This window comes from Malaclemys terrapin, chromosome 3, assembly GCF_027887155.1.
Source record: "Malaclemys terrapin pileata isolate rMalTer1 chromosome 3, rMalTer1.hap1, whole genome shotgun sequence".
In the NCBI taxonomy this organism is placed as follows: domain Eukaryota; kingdom Metazoa; phylum Chordata; order Testudines; family Emydidae; genus Malaclemys; species Malaclemys terrapin.
Genome location: NC_071507.1, coordinates 80,718,681 through 80,735,491, shown reverse-complemented (window position 1 = coordinate 80,735,491; position 16,811 = coordinate 80,718,681). Strand labels below are relative to the sequence as shown.

Below are 16,811 nucleotides of genomic sequence, written 5' to 3'. Positions count from 1 at the left end.
TGAACAGTCAGAATATTGTGCCAGTATGCCTAGAACCTAGTGCTGGAAGCTGTAGCATCTAAAAATAAACAGATTCAATTGAATTCCCCCCCGTGATCTTTGGGATACCAAAAAATTACTGAGCACCACTGCAAACATTCTAATTCTACTCATTTTGTTCTCGGATTAGGTTTGTAGTGCAGTTTCCTTTATGCTAGTTTGAGCCCCTAAAGATGGGGAGAGATGTGTGCAGGGAATGATCTTCTGAATAATTCATCTTCTGAATGATTGCAGACTCTGGATGAAGTTTTCCAAAGCTGACAAGGGGATTTAGAAGCACAATTCCAGTTTAACGAGTGTTCACGTAAATCCTCTGAGTGACTTTGAACATCTCAGTCTTTGCTCTAATGAAAATGGGTAAAATTTTTGAAAGCACCTAAGTGGTTTAGGAGTCTAAGGCTATGTTTACATTTGAGGCAGCATGTAGAGTACAGACACTACAGGTGTAGCTACACACTGCAGTGAGGCAGGCTGTCTTGTCACTGCGCTATGAAGCTACATACCACAGAAAGGCTTCGGTAGTTTCCCGCTGCTGGTGCCTTTCACTGCTGCCTCCTGGTGCCAGAGCCTTTCACTGTTATGGGGAAAGGCTCCAGCAGGGGGGAGCTATGGGACAGTACATAGCAGTGTAGACTTGAGAGGCACTGGTTGGGCATGTAGAGAGCCATGTAGGGTATATACCCTGCAGGTTCAGGCATGTAGGGCACTCTAATCTACTCTACTCACCTAAGATGTGCCTTACCATTAGTACTGCTGTTTATACTCATGCTAGCTGGCTGTGCAGTGTCTACTCTACACAGTGCCAGAAGTGTAGATGTACCTTTAGTCTCATTGAAAGTCAATGGGACTCAGCATCCCAAGTCACTTAGGCATTTTTGAAAATTTTGACCACTTTATTTTTCATGAGTTGGGGTTTTTTTTGTTTGTTTTTTTTAAGATCTTCATAAACAAATAAAATTAAGAATATTTAGGATTCAGAATATAAGGCTAGATTCACCTCTCCTTTACACAAATGTGTGTCTGCTGACTTTGAGAGCAAGGGGAGGATCAGGCCCATTGTTTAATTGAATTTAATTTTGGTGGATGATGCTGGATTGGCTGTTCCTGGAAATTGAGACCCCAGATCTCTTCCCCAGGTGGTGCTCCCACTGTTGTGATCAGTGAAGGACTGAGAGCTAACAGCTCCTTGGTTTAAAAGTTGGGGGGAGGAGGAGGAGCTGGTGGCAGGATATTTTTGGCAAAGGATCTTCAGCTCTGGAAGTCACTCCTTCCTTTGGTCCATCAGAACCAAAAGTTGTTGAGGTTTACAGCCTGCCTTCCATGTCATTTATTTTGGGGGAAAAAGTGAGTGGATCGAGAAATAGGGTGGGCAGATGAGACAGAGGTGATTTGTGTCTTCTGGGTCAAGATTGCTAAATTATGTGTGTCTGGGATTTTAGCCTAGAGGTATACAATTCAAATGTTTGTATGAGCAACTAAGCCACTGGAAGAGCTGCTTTCTAGTAGTATGAATAAAATAAATGAAAACTGAAGTCCTCTATTTCTACAATAAAAAGAGGTGCGCTTTCCTCTACTGCCCAACTAACATGCCATAACCTGTTCCCAGAGTGACCATCTGCAGAGTGAGGTGCTGGTCTGGCCTCTGTGCCATTTCAGTCCAAGCCGGCCAGTTGTGCTATACATACCTGTGCACTTGCAAATCAGACTAAGGTCATTAGCAACTCATTTTAGCAGAGGCAAAGACATTCCTGCCATTGGATATCCATTTAAATGGCCTTGTGTGGATGGTGACCGAGTATTATGAAGGACAGAAGGAACGTTGCCTGGACAATGGTAGCTGTTAGTTTTTAAGATACTATGGCAGTAATACAGTATCTGTAAGGATTGCAGTCAGCTAGAAAGGAGCCAGATGCTTACGACTGTTAAAGCCAATTTAATGCACCTTTTCCCCTTGTTCAATCTGTTTTCATGGGTTGTCTCTAAGTCATGATCTGGACAAAAATGCTGAGAGTTAGAGCTATCCCTGAAGATTCCAGGTAGAATGTGTGGTTGGTGTGTAAGGACACCACTGGCTTGTACTGGAGAAAGTGTCATGCTGGCATCAGCACGGTCATGTCGCCCTTTAGTGTCTGCTGCAAGAGAATATACAGCTGAACTCTATTACAGTAAAGCTAGCAGACAGATTCCTTCTGGTCATCTGGTAGAGGCCTGTGTTTTCAGAGCAGAAGGTCCCAAGTTCTCCCTTTACTGACAACAATGAAGTCTATATAGGATCCACACCACATACAGTTCTCTTTAGGAGTCGTGGTTTATTACTACCTGACAAATGGTTTTCCAGCTACACAATAGCAACAGCAATCTATAGCAGGCCTCAATCTTAGGCATAGATCTGTATTTCCCAATAGCCGCCCCAGCAGAAAATTCCAAACCTGCCCCAGCTATTCCAAAGTCATTTAAAGGCACCAGTCATAAAAGGTGTATTAGGGGTTAAATCTGAAACAGGTATCTACCGCCTTGAGCTGAAAAATTATCTCCAGTGAAAGCTGAGCAAGGGGTTTGGCAACTGCATGGCTCCTGCCTGATCCATTCTAACCACATTGACTTGTCTTCTTGTTTCTCCTTGCTCATTAAGATATATGTCCATCTAAAAGAAGGAGGCGGTGCTGATGGACTGGATGCTTTGAAGAACAAGCCCCAACTCCACAGTATGGTGGCCAAGAGCCTTTGTCAGAATGCGTCAGGAAAAAACTACATCATCTTCACTGGCCCTAGCATTACCAGCCTGAACCTTTTTGAAGAGTTTGAGAAGCAAGGTTTGTGACAGCTGATCCACTGACCATTCATGCCGAAAGGCTTATAAATATCCTGCTGCCAGAAGTCAGCAAATAACCCGAAGTGTTTTTGATTGAGGCTTTATCTCTTCGCATAGCCATGAGCAGCCAAGCCAGAGAAATCCTAAGGGTAACTTAGTCTGTTCATTACAAGGGGACCTGCAGAGGTTATTTAAACAGAGCTTGAGCTTTCCTTTGAGTCTTCATCATGTAGAAAGAAGGCTATTTTAAAAAGGGGTGGGGGGAAGAAATAGAAGCACTCTGATTTTTTTCTCTTTTACCTTAGGAATTTAGACTCTGGTTATACCTGGGTTTTTCTCTGGAGGACTTCTTGGGGAGTTTTCTATATGTGTGGGAGTTCTTACTTGTGAAAAAAGGGTGTGGGGGAAGGGGGAATGTGCTGAGTCTTTACCTAAGGCAAGGTCTACCCTAGAAACTTTAGCCAGTATAATGTCATTTGGGGAGCAATTTTTTTTTAAATGCAAAAGCCTTATGGTAGAGACAGTTGCTAGCAAAGCACTCTTTTGCCCATATAAGCTGCACCTACACTAGAAGGGTTTGCCTATGTAGCAATACAGGCATAGGTATAAACTAGAGTTAGACCCAAGTGCGCGTTAATCTGTGGTGTTAAATAGGTGTTGTACAAGTGATCTGAATTTCAGATGTGATGAGCATTCACAGCTCCCATTGAGTGCAGTTGTAGTCATAGATGTTCCCACTCTGAAAATCAATCCCAAAGAATTTAAAACAGTTACTGAACATCCACTCTCCCACGAACTGGTCAGCTTAAATTCTTCTCCAGTGATACAACTTTTTCACTAGTTCTCCAGTCACCAGGATCTTCCATTGTAAACAAGATTTGAATTTCTAGCATCAAGAAGCATTTCCTTTGTAGATGAACACTTCACACCTTTCTGAAAACAAATAAAAACAAACCAAACAAACTGAGGCCACAAGCTCATTTTTTCCCCCCTATGCTGTTCATCTTTGGGAGCCAAGTTCTGTTTTCAGCACGGCTTCCACTGACAAAAGTCTACATCCATGTGGGACATTCAAGAATGGAATTTGGCCCACAATGTAGAAATAATTGGTTTATTTTGATTCATACTTAAAAGGAAAATGACAGTGATTGGTTACAATACTTTAGCTACCTAATGCCTTCAATCTTGCCCTCAGCTCAGTGCGTGCACACAGGTCTGCCATCATGGAACACAATGCAGGATTGGGTTGTAAATTATTTTACATACACTGTAAACACCCACAGAGCACTTATATATATACACACACACACACGTAATTATGGGTTCTCTCAATACTTTAAATATAATGGCCACATGGTCAACAAGTCAAGAATATTTATATTACACTGGAGTTTTCCCTCTAATGACTGGAGAATATTCCTTCTGAATTTTTTTCATAAAATGTTATGGCTGGCTGCCTACAGGGCCATTATATTTCTAGCATTATAAAAGCCATTTGATCAAATGTTTAGTTATTATGCGTGAGAACCCAAATATTCCAGTGTGTCTAATTCGTAAGCCATTTCAGTTGAAATAAGGGGTTACTAGATCCTTAGACCTAAAACTGTGACTTTTGGAAAATGATCCTTTATGCTGACAGATTTGTGAAAGAGAAAGAAGGGGATAACATTCTCCACTGTGTCTCTGGAATCACAGTAGAAAAGAATCCTGGCTACTGAACCACCAGAGTATTTCTTTCTCACAGGTAACTCCGATTACCTACAGTAGTTAACTACTCACAGGCATTGCACTGGAGAGAACTCAAATTACCAACTGTTAACAGGTAGCGGACACTAAATGACTTCTAGAGATTCAAAGTTAGGTACATTATCTGATCAAAAATGAAAACCCCGTGCAGCGTTTTCAGTTCCTGGTTCATGTTTTGTTATGTGGCTCCATGCGATTTTGTGATCCATGACAACTGCTTCCTCTGCATTCCATTCACTAGCAGAAATGATAGTGGGTCTCGAATTGGGAATTTAATTTTGGGAGACTCAGAGCAGATTTACTAGCTTTTTGGTAAGTAGCTTGGGTACGCCTTACAAAGCAGGTTGCAGTGGAAACATTGACACACTGTGTTAAACAGGGACATGGGATTGTTTGGCTTTTATGTTTTGGGTGATAAAGGCTAGCTCACTGGCTTGGCAGGGCATATTGAACTGGAAGTAAATCAAGAGCCCTGGAGGAGACTGTGCATCCTGACCCTACCCACAGAGCCAGAGGTAGGGTACTATAGTCAGCACTTGCTGTGATCCCGCAGCCTTAGCTGTGAAATTTGGAGCAGAGCAAAGATTTGCTAGTAGAAGGCCTAGCATCCCCCATAGAAAACAATTCTCCTGGTGTGTCCCAATTTCATGCATTCAGGCCGAACAGTGGCATCAGGTTGATCAGTACTCCTGGCTAACAGAGCAATGCTTAGTTGGGGAATTAAAGCCACACAAGGATAAAAATGCAACTAAGAATGAGAGTGTCCTGAGAGAACCTGAGGAACCTGCTTCGCTATAGAGGATGAGAGCAACCTTGCAAAATTAAGACACATTCCTAGCATATTGGATTAACTTTTTTTGTTCTAGAGAAATTATAGTGCCTGGGCTAGAGCTGAATGAATAATAAATAATAATATATGGAGATATACCTATCTCATAGAACTGGAAGGGACCTGAAAGGTCAGAGTCCAGCCCCCTGCCTTCACTAGCAGGACCAAGTACTGATTTTGCCCCAGATCCCTAAGTGGCCCCCTCAAGGATTGAACTCATAACTCTGGGTTTATCAGGCCAATGCTCAAACCACTGAGCTATCCACTGAGAGGTGGAGAAAAAAAATTAGAGTCAAAGGAATTTCTATTCATCCATCTTTGCAATGCTTTCTGTGAATCTTTAACATGGGCTGTGGGGAAAGATTTGAACCAAGACTTTTTAACCAAAAACCCCCCAAACAAACTAGTTATTAGGTGCCTTAGTAGTTGGGTGCCTGAACTGACATCTTGACAGGGCCTGATTTTTCTGAAAGTGCTGGTCACCTGTCCTCTGAAAGTCAGAGCCTTTAGGATTCCCTTCCATTGGAATCCAAAAGTGTAAGCACCAATAAATAAAATCACTGTTCACTTTTGGAAAACTTTGGTCAAGGCTTTTGTGGAGACTTCACTAGAAAATTACCTCCCCTGTCTCTGTTTCATAACTACAATAGTACTGTTCTGAAATTAGTAATAACCTTAATTGTATCACCACAGAGTGTTTCTGTGGATATAAAAGGATGTCTGCAGCAGTCAATTCCAAAGAACTCATTAGGTTTGGACCATGGGCTTCTTCTGAAAAATAAGAACGTCCTCTCTGACTGTTTCTAAAACCAAACTCGATGTAAGCCTACTTTATGCTCCATGGTCATAAAGATAGTTATATAAGTTTCTGGTTTCCAAGTAGAACAGGAACCAGACATTGAAATGACACAGGAAATGCTATTCTGTGAGGAGTTTCAGATGTGACTAGAAGTAGAGATGCCAGAAATTTTATGAGAGCCTGTCCATGAGTGAGCTTGAATCTCACCAGAAGTTTAGATACTGCTGTTTGTGAACTGAACCACTGAACTGGTTGAGATTCCGTACCTAAGCACAGATTTGTGGGCTGCTTTTTTAGTTTTAAATAGAAATGATAGTTGGAATGGGCCCTGTATGAATGAAGCCCATAGGTGCTGGAACTAGGGGTGCTGAGAGTGTTGCCGCACTCCCTGGCTTGAAGTGGTTTTCATCATATACAGGGTTTACAGTTGAATTCAATGGCTCTCAGCGTCCCCACTATAAAAATTTGTTCCAGCACCCCTGATGAAGCCCTCTTACATTTCCCTCTGAAGCAAGAATGTTACCATTGACTTATGAGTAGGGCCCTACCAAATTCACAGTTAATTTTGATCAATTTGACAGCTAGAGAGTTTTTTAATTGATCAGTTTCAAGTTTTCAGCTGTTTACGTCTGAAATTTCAGTGTTGTAACCGTGGAGGTCCCAACCCAAAAGGTGGTGAGTCTGATCTGCCCCATTTCTCCCCCACAGCAGCCCTGCAGGGGAAGGACAAGTCCTGTCCCTCCCCAGCTTGGCAGGGACTTGCAGCAAGGGGGAGGTCAGATTTCACAGGGAAAGGCTTCTTTCACAATCTGGGACACGTTTTTCATGGCTGTGAAATTGGTAGGGCCCTACTTATGACTGGGGACCAGTCAATCAGACTTCTTTTGAATTCTGTAAAACTTCATTTTCTTCTGGGCTGTAATAAAACATGCTAAGCATTTAATTAAATTTGGACCACACCATTGTGCCAGATGGGCTTAATTTTTATTGCTGCTATTGCCATAGTAACTTTTAAAAACCTCCACAAATTACATATGCCATCCTCTGCAAGTGGTGATACTAAATCTGCAGCTATCATATTTGTCACCACTTTGTGTTATGTAAGGAGGTGCTTCATTATTTTTGCTTGAGAGATGTGCAAGATGGTTCCTATTATCTTGTGAAAAGAGCAAAACAGCTGCTTGAGTCTTTTGCAAGCTTACATGAGCTTAAGAAAAGGCTGCACTTAATTACTTCAGCAATCCTAAGAACAGTAATGTACTGGCTAGAGCGGCTGTGTACTACTGGCTTCTGTTGAAGAGAATTAAAATGGCCTTTCAGTGAGTCATAGACCCTATATTGCTAACAGCTAAAGGAAATTCTTCTCTAGGTTAAGGGATTGTGCTTTTGGAGCAAGAGGATCAGAGTTCTAATCCTGCTGCTTCAGTGACATTCTCAATGGCACAGTGACAACTAAAATGGTAGTGGTCACAGACTTGTTAAAGAAAGTTTCAGAGATGGTGGTAGCAAGAGGGTTTTTAGCACATATTGTATGTATACTTGTCCCACCTCAGTGCAGAGATCTCTTGTCAAATCCCTCCCAGCCATTTCTATGATTTGAAATTCCACTGGTTGAGATCAGAATTGGCAGATCACACAGGATCCATTAGACAGCTCCTCCCCTAAAATCAAATAGCTAAGTTGATGTGGTGGTTTTCCATTCTGACATTTAAAAAGCTCATGTCTTCTAATTGCAGAGCCACTGCTTCAGTCTTATTGCTGGGGCAACAGGAACAATTATATTTTTATGTAAAAATGTAATGCAGCTGTAATTTTTTTTTTTAAGTTATAGTTCTGTGGTCTCCCAGCCTGTGGTTTTTTTCCTGGTTTTATAGAGCACTGTTCGGGAAATCTCAAGAACCAGTTGCCAATTGTTTGCTGCTCTTTGGATCAGTTCATGAGCACTATTGATTATTTTGTATTACCATAGCACCTAGGAGCTCTAGTGAAGGACCAGGACCCTACTGCACTAGGTGCTGTACAAACAGAACCCCCCCCACAAAAGACTGTTCCCATGCCAAAGAGCGTACAGAATACCAGAAGGACAAAAGCAGAAGAGCCGCATAGTATGTAACAGCCTCTATTCCCCCTTGATCAAGTGGTTTGATTTTTAATATTCTTTATTTGCTGAAGGATGATAGTTCAATAAGTAGATTTTAGACTCTAAAAGTTAGGTCAGTGTTCTCAGTTGACAGACCTATTTTGTTTTACCTGAAATAGCAGCTTTGGGCTGCTGTAGTTTAGGTGGAATACACAAACTTAAGTGGATCAGTCTAAGTATAATATACACACAGATGTGCGCGCTCCGATTCCCTTCATATAGTCAAAACAAAGCCTAGACGGTTGGTGAGATTTGGATTTAAGATTTCCTGGATTTTGTAAAGCTCACATCAGGACGAGGACATTGCTTCGCAGTATAGAGTATCTCAGTACTGAAAGATTTGACTCTTGGCCAAAACTGGATTTGATCCTTTAATCCAGTTGATCAGCTGTTTGATTTGGGGATTTCTTTGACTAAATTTCCCATGCAGAGTATCTCTCTTCTGATAGCAAGAAATTCTATTACTATATGCTCTTTAAATTAATCAGATGAATGGAAGTTTTAACAATCTGATATTTTTCTTATCACATACACATACTCAACACAAGCCAGGCACTGTCATTATTAATGTGTGTTAAATGATTTGGTTATTCTGACATGGCTGCATTGATTGCTAGAGTGAGACATGTCTGGGTTTCACAACATATGAATTTACTCATTGGTCCGTTTGTCATGGTTGAACAAGGGTAGAATTGATGAGCGTTGATAAGATTGTACTGCGAGGAAATTGTAGGCTGAGTTGTCCTCTGCTAGCACCAAAAGCTGTCAGCCATAGGCACTAGGATTAAAAGCACCATGGGGGGTCATTTCAGACAACTTAAGGAGGCCAAAGCCTTTTTTCCAATTTATCAGCGTAGTTAAACATGGAAGAAAGTACATCCTCTTCTACTGTGTCGAGTCAAATGCTAAATGCCCAAATCAATTTCACAACCTAATAGATTTCAGTGTTGGGAAGCTCAGCTACTCCGCCTATATTATACCCCTGTTTGTCATATTAAATGACCTGGAGAACTGGCTCTCTGGACTTGTGTATTGAATGCATTTCTTCCTGGAGCCTGGGGAAAAAAAAAAAAAAAAAAAAAGTGGTCCTGGATACCACAGGGAAATCCTCGGCCATTGGCCAACCTATGTATCTACTGGCTTAGTTTTAGGACCAGTTCTTCTTCCAGTCAAATAGGTCAGACAGCCCCACTGTCATTTATGCCTAAACCTATAGGATGGTTTGCTGATGGGAATTTATTCTCTTTCATGTGCAGAGATTTATTGCTGCGGATTGCTGAGTTCCAGAAAAAGTGACTGCACAGGCCTACCTCCATCAATGCTGCATAACCCAGATGCACCTCAGTCCAGAGGGCAGTACAGAATAAAGATGAAGGGAAACATGTCCCTGATCTGCTGGTATAACAAAGGGCATTTTCGTTTTCTCACTAATGCCTATTCTCCAGTTCAACAAGGTGAGCAGTCAGCAGTATCACTACCTGTACTATGACCATGTTTTTCAAAATAGGTGACAAGACAAGTTAGGACACTTAGGAAGTTTGATAACCCCAGACAAGAAGCTTGATAATTATCCTAGATAAACCGTAGCATTAATGATAATTTCCATTGCGTTTGCTCTTGTCCATAAGGTACTAGTTAATCTACATTAGCAGTGACTAAAAGTGTTCTGTCTGCAACGGATGTCTTCTGTGCATAAAGGTTAAAAAAGCTTACTAATGCTGCCAACTAATAGTTACTCTTTTAGCTGGCACCGTAGAGAGCTGTTCCTTTTTGGTGTTATACATATCCCAGCTGACCTATGGTGGTGCAGAGAGTTGTAATGGAGGTTAAAATCCTATATGTAACAAGGTGTCTCATGAGATAATTGCATGATAAGTCTTTGTAAAGAGGAACTCCTAAATGCATAAAATATTTTGGACCAATAAGAACCATACGGAGTATAAAACTCAGTGACCAGATTCTACAATTAGTTTCTCCTATGGATTTAAAACCCATTCATCACATACAAATGGCTTTTGGCAAGAGCCTTCCCATTGCATACTAAACTGATTGTGCAGCTGCTGAAAAGAAAACCAGAACAGCCAAAAATATATTTGAGAGTAGTTTAGATTAAGAAACTATTTCACAAAGACTCAGCTGAAATTGATCTTACTATGAGAGGGTTTTTTTTTTTAAGGGACTCAAAGATTTTTAGGCATAATGTAAGTTTTGAAAAAATATTTACAAAACCCAACATAAAAGGACATTTTTAAAGAATAGTTTGTCCATTTAAAATCTCTTGTAGTTCTATTGTCCAAAGTGAGTAAAATACAAAAATCAAATTATTAGTTGAAAGACTTATGCATTTACAAATTTAAGGTGCTACTGCTTACAAAGGTAACTTGGTGCTTAAACCACATTCTCAAAAACGTATACAGAATTTAAGGTATTCAGGTGCCAGTCATAGAAGTGAAGTGTTGCATAGCCACACATATGACTAAATCTCACGGGAATTGGAGGGTCATTTATCAGAACTCACCACACATCCTAACCTTTATACGATGAGCTAGGGAACTGGACACTACTTGGAATGCTATTATATGTCACAAGAGAACATTGATTTAACTAAAAAGAGAAGTAGATAACTTGAAAGGGTTGGTGTCTTAGGGCCTGATTCTAAAAACACATGAGAAAGAAGTTACATATGAGTAGTTAGATTGAAACCCATGGAATTAAATAAAGTTACTGTATGTGGAGAAGGAAGGAGGGGGAGAGACATCAGTGATGTAGACTGGAATAAGCAAATGGAAGGGAGTTTTGAACTGGAGCCTGAGATGAGTGGGAGCCAGTGGAATAGTTTGAGAATGGAGCCATGTTGTCACAGCTTTTTGCATGTAAAAGTAGGCAGCAGCTTACTGCACCCAGGGGGACTTGAGAAGGAAGTTGCTATAGTGAGGACAAGAGCAAGTTGAGGCATGGATGAGGATTTCAGCAAAGGTGGAGGCAACAAGTAATGACCTAGTTACTTACTTTACATAAAATAAAAACAGAGAATGGGAATCTCACCTGTGTCCTGACTACAAACCTCACTCAAGTCTGGGGAGAGGCATGGCGGAGAAGTGCTCTTCTCAAAACCAATCTATGAATCCCATTTTTAGATGTAGCGTGTGACTTATGAAAGTTTTGGACCAGTTTGTCATAATACATGCTCATGATTGCTCAAGACTGAAAGCCTTTTGTTTACAGTACTGCACAAATAAGTAACTTGCGTATTCTGCTATCAGACGTGTTGTCTCCACATTAACAAAACAAAATTCTGTTTCCTTAAATAAGTAGTTTAATGGGAGAAGTTAAAAAATTTACTGTCTGTATTATGGTCATGCCTTGGGGCTCCAGTGTGCTAGGTACTGCACAGTCAGTATTAAACAGTCCCAGCTCTGGAGAGCATACAACCTAAATAGACCAGACGGAGAAACAATGGGGGAAAGGGATAGAACACAAAACAGAGTGATGGGGTGCAAATGGCAGGTTAGTGCCACAATTTTTGTGTGGGGAGAGGTGGTGATTATGGGTGTAACTTTGGGTGGGGTTTAGGTATTTTGGGAGTTAACTAAACAGATAGGTGAAGAGAGGAATCATTGAAGGGAGGGGGAAGGGCAGGGGAGATGAAATCGAGGAATGTGGAAGGCAAATGGAGTGAGGCTGAGGTGACCACCAGATGATGGGAGGGGGCAGGAGGGGTTGGGGCAAACCGCGTCAAAACTGTGGAAGTAGCCCGCTAGTATCATCAATCCAGCACTCACTGTGAAGCTCCTTTTAACAGCTTCTCCTGCTGGTTTGAGTCTTTGGCTGGCTGCCTCTTTGCATTGTCTTCCCTTCTTTCCTAAATGCTACACAAATGGGAGTGGGTAGAGGAGGAAAAAGTCACTGCATGGGTACTAGTGCCCCCAAAATAGGCTCTTCCCTGCACAGCTCTGGGCCCAGAGGGTACTGTGGGGAGGAGCAGCCCTGGCTGGTTAAGTTAAATTAGTTCTCTGAAACATTTAACTCATAAAAGGGCCAGAACCTGAAAGTCTGGAGGAAAGCCAAATTTATTATAAAACAAACTGACTTCAGCAATTTACACCAGTTGAAGATTTTGGCCCTAAACTTCCAAATGCCCTTTATGAGAATTCACTGATGGGTCTGGTGGGGAAAAGTGTTGTAGTAGAATTATGCTTCAGACCTTTCAAACTATGGAAATTCAGGTCTATGCATTTCCTTACATCACAGGACTTTGAGGATTTGTTAGATGGATATCTGTACAGCGCTTTGAACCTGCAGTGCTCTGTTCACCCCTATGGGTGCACACACCCCAATAACAGCCCCTGCCCACTATGGAAGATGCAAGCTGCTCCTAGTATTACCAACCCACTGTTCAAAAATCATGGGTCAGGGATTGGCTAAAAGCCATGATTTAAAAAAAAACAAAAAAAAAAAACAATGTTTTGGGTGGTTTTATTTGCCTTCTGGTGGCTGAGCTTTAGCATGCGATTGGGTCACATTTTCAAGCTTTTCTGTAACCACAGCTCACTTTTCCCCCCTTTCCAATAAAAGCTGAGATTCTCACAATCACATGATGTCAGGAGCTGGAGCGTTAAGGGAAAACCACCACACACACTATCATAAGAGTTGTGATTAAAAAAAAACAAAAAATTTCACAAGAGTTGGCAGCACGGCCCACCTCTCTCCACAACCCAGGAAAGAACAAGCAGTATTTGCAGCATAGTACTTCTCTGGGAGCTCCACCAGGGGAAGGGCTACATAGGAACCCTGTTAGAAAGACACCTTGGGGGGGGGGGGGGGGGGAGGGGTCTGCTGAATGAGCACATCATCTGTGTATCTTGGCCATGCCACCTCTCAGCCAGTGCTATGTGCTGGGGCACTGTTGACCAGAGGGGCTCCCAGAGCAGTGCCAAAGTTTGAGCAATTTGTGCCACCCCAACCTCCTTCTGGGGAATCTTGCTGGGCCCCCTCCTACCAATGGCTTGAATCAAGCCTGTGAAGTGCTATAAGATAAACCTATCCACATTCCAGAAATCGAAACACTTTAACAGTCTATAATGGAAAATAAGTAGTAGTACATGGTGCCTATGTAGCTGTAATCACACATTTTTAGTGAAAGTGATTGGTGGAAGGCGAATCAAAGGAAATTCTAGAAGCCAAAAAAAAGTCACCAAAAACACCTGCACTAAACAGATCTTATACTTTCCAACCTACTAGGGGAAAGACATGGAAAGACAGCCTTGTCTTCATACAGTCAACCAGATCTTTTAGGACAATTCCAGCAAAGAAAATAAAAACACCCTTACTGGGCATGTTGAGGGCAATAAGAAATATTGATTTTGTTAGCTTTAAGGGTTCCCCTCCCCTTTGCCCCCGCCCCCATGTTCTGGTTACACCTATTATGCATCATGCTCAACTATCTTCATTTGGGACTCATTAAAATCGGTCACTCAAAGGCTTTAAATAAATAGTCATATGGATCAGTCATAAATGACACTTAGTATGTGCTGCGAGTCTTCGATTCAAAACAGGGCCTGCCAAGTAGGGTGTCATAGGGGGCATGTCAGAGATAATGGAGGGAACTGTACTTCTAGCCAAAGGAATTTAATTCTCGAGCCTGTAATCAAAACAGGAGTAACAATTTTGGTCTGGATGGCTTATGAAGTAATTTAATGGTTCAGAAGATTCAGGAAAGACCAGAGAGCCAGGAGGAGTCTGGGATCTCATCCAAACTGAGACAGTGACTAAAAGTGGGACCAAGCACAAGGCACCTTAATCCTTTGGGTCTCAGTAACTTCAGCCAAGCTGAGCTGCCTTCCAGGAGGAATGATGATAGTGCCTGGGAGACAGTGAAGAACAGGATTCCATTGTGCTAGGCACCATACAGAGCGAGAGAGACAGTCCCTGCTTCAAAGAATTTACAGTTTAAATACACCAGACAGTCAACGCCTAAGGGAAAAAAATAGAACATATCTGCAGAGGGAACAGAGTGATGGTTTGCAAACAGCAGGTTAGTGCCATAGTTTCCCCCCCAAGGCGTGATTCATAGATTCCAAGACCAGAAGGGACCATTGTGATCATCCAGTCTGACTTCCTGTATAGCACAGGCCAGAGAACTTCTCCCCCCCCCCCCCCCGAATCATTCCTAGAGCAGAGCTTTTAGAAAAACATCTCATCTTGATTTAAAAGTGGGTCCTTGGGAGGGTATTTGGGGGGGGGGGGGGGGTTAGTTAGGAGGGGATACGTTTAAACAGGAAGATAAAAGCAGAGAAGACTGAGAGGGCAGGAAGAAGGGGAGCGCGGAGGCAAGGTGATGTGAGGGTGATGTGACTGGGAGGGAGGGAGATGGAAGAAATAGCCAGTCACACGGGCTAGACCGGCCAGAATGAAAACTGCAAAAAGCTGCCTGATGACATCAGTCCCCTGGAGTCGGTAGGGTTATGTCTACGCAGCCCACAGCAGTGAGCCTCCCAGCCCAGAGTGACCCTACTAGGGAAGCTCATGTTAGCATTGTAAAAATAGCTGTGTAGATTGCGCTTGGAAGTTGTGGTTCAGGCTTTGAAGCCCCACCTCCCAGGTGGGTACCCTACCCAAAGGGCTAGAGAGTCATTCCTTCCTTCACACCTAGGCTCGCTCTCTCTGGCCCAATGACTATTTAAGTATTTACCTGGAGTGGATAAGTCACTGGGCCAGAGAAAGAACACAAGGGGGGAATGGTTGTGTAGTCTTGTGGTTAAGGCATCCACCTGGGAGGCAGAAGACCCCAGGCCCAGTCCCCTCACTGTAATTGTTTCATTATTTAGTCACAGTGAAACAGCTTTAACAGGATGAGATTGGGGGAGCCCCATGTCCGAATAGGCCAGTGGTTAAGAAATGCTCCTGAGAGGCGGGAAACCCCTGTTCAAAGGCTCTTTCCTCCTCTGGCAGGGAGTGGGGAATTAAACCTGGGTTTTCTCACATCTCTGCTCTAACCATTGGGCTAAAAATTATGAGGTAGGTGGGGACACTACCACCACTGGGTGTGGAGTGAGGCAGGCGCCTACTTCATTCTCACAAGAAATTACTTAGGGACCTAACTCCACCTGACTTGAGGTGGCTGGTTACTATTCATGGATCCCTAAGCAGAGCTAGGCATCTCCCCGCAGTCCAGATATAGGCCCCTATCTCCAAGAAAGGGGCGGGGATTCACAACCAGCCCTCTTATTGGCATCTCCCATTAACTAGCTTAGGCTGCACCCCACCTAGCATGCTGGCTTTTGTGGATCGCATTCTTAGGTGCCTAGGCTCCCTATGTAATGAATGGGGAGAGATAGGTGCCTACCTCAGCTTTGTGGAGCAGCGCTGCCCAGAGAATTCAGGGGGCCTGGGGCAAAGCAATTTTGGGGGCCCCTTCCATAAAAAAGGGGCAATACTATAGAATACTATAGTCTTGTGGGGGCCCCTATGGGGCCCAGGGCCTGGGGCAAATTGCCCCTCTTGCCCCCCCCCTCCCCTCTGGGCGGCCCTGTTGTGGAGTATGGTGGTGTTCCTGTGATTTTTTTCTAGGTGCCCAGAAGTTAGGTGCCATGATGCTGGGGATTGCAACACCCTAGTCTCTCCGTGGATCCCATCCTAAATGTATATGAAGAAAATACCAGACTCCATATCAGATTTCCACTCCAAACAGGAAAATGACTTTCAGGGCCCCCCAAAACCTGCTGCTGCCTGGCAAATTCTGTTGCTGCTCAGCAAAGGGGCAATACATGTGTCAGTTTCCCTGTTTGAAGCAGAGCTCAGTGATGTGGAGTCCAGTATTTTGTTAGTATGGTTTATTTAAAAATGTGCACAAGTCCCATTTCCTTGGGCACAGGGTGGTAACAGAGCACAGACAAGTGCCTCCTGCATAAACTTCATACGAGACATCTGGAAATTAATTACAAACGCTTCTCTGACTCTTCAGCTCATCACACTAGGCAGGCCTGGACTGGACTTCTAACCAAGTGCCCCATGAACCTTTCCCTTCTCCAGACCACTAGTCTCATCCGTTTCCTTGCAGGAGTGAGAGAGATCTGGACACAAATGCAGTAGCAAAGACAGTGTGGAGGCAGTACAGCTGGGAAGAGGGGAAGTCTCACCCCCCAAGGATGAATCATGGTGAGGCAGGTGGTATCTGCAGCATAACACCAGCCTAAGACAGTTTGCAGCCATATCTGGCACCAGCTGTTTTGCTTGCAGTGCTCCCTGTAGACCCCACTGCCTTAAGGCTTGCAACTGCAACAGAGGTGATCACCACATCCCATGGTAACCATTGCTCTTCAGTACCTGCTAGTGTCACAGTCCATGAAGAAGGGCTAGGCAAACAGTACACACCAGAATCCAAACCCACAGCATTCTGTCCCAGTGAATCAAAGCTGAACTTTTGCAAGTTCGGATTTAGCATCTC

The 16,811-nt window shown here is 43.0% G+C and overlaps 1 protein-coding gene across 1 annotated transcript in view; it reads left to right on the top strand.

Moving 5' to 3' along the window:
• The window catches only part of PGBD5 (piggyBac transposable element derived 5), a 94,545-nt gene that overhangs the window by 65,625 nt on the left and 12,109 nt on the right, over positions 1-16,811 (top strand). The window contains exons 4-5 of the mRNA XM_054022683.1: positions 2,672-2,852; positions 9,622-9,819. Of these exons, the coding sequence (XP_053878658.1) occupies positions 2,672-2,852; positions 9,622-9,819 (379 nt within the window). The remainder of the gene's footprint in view (positions 1-2,671; positions 2,853-9,621; positions 9,820-16,811) is intronic.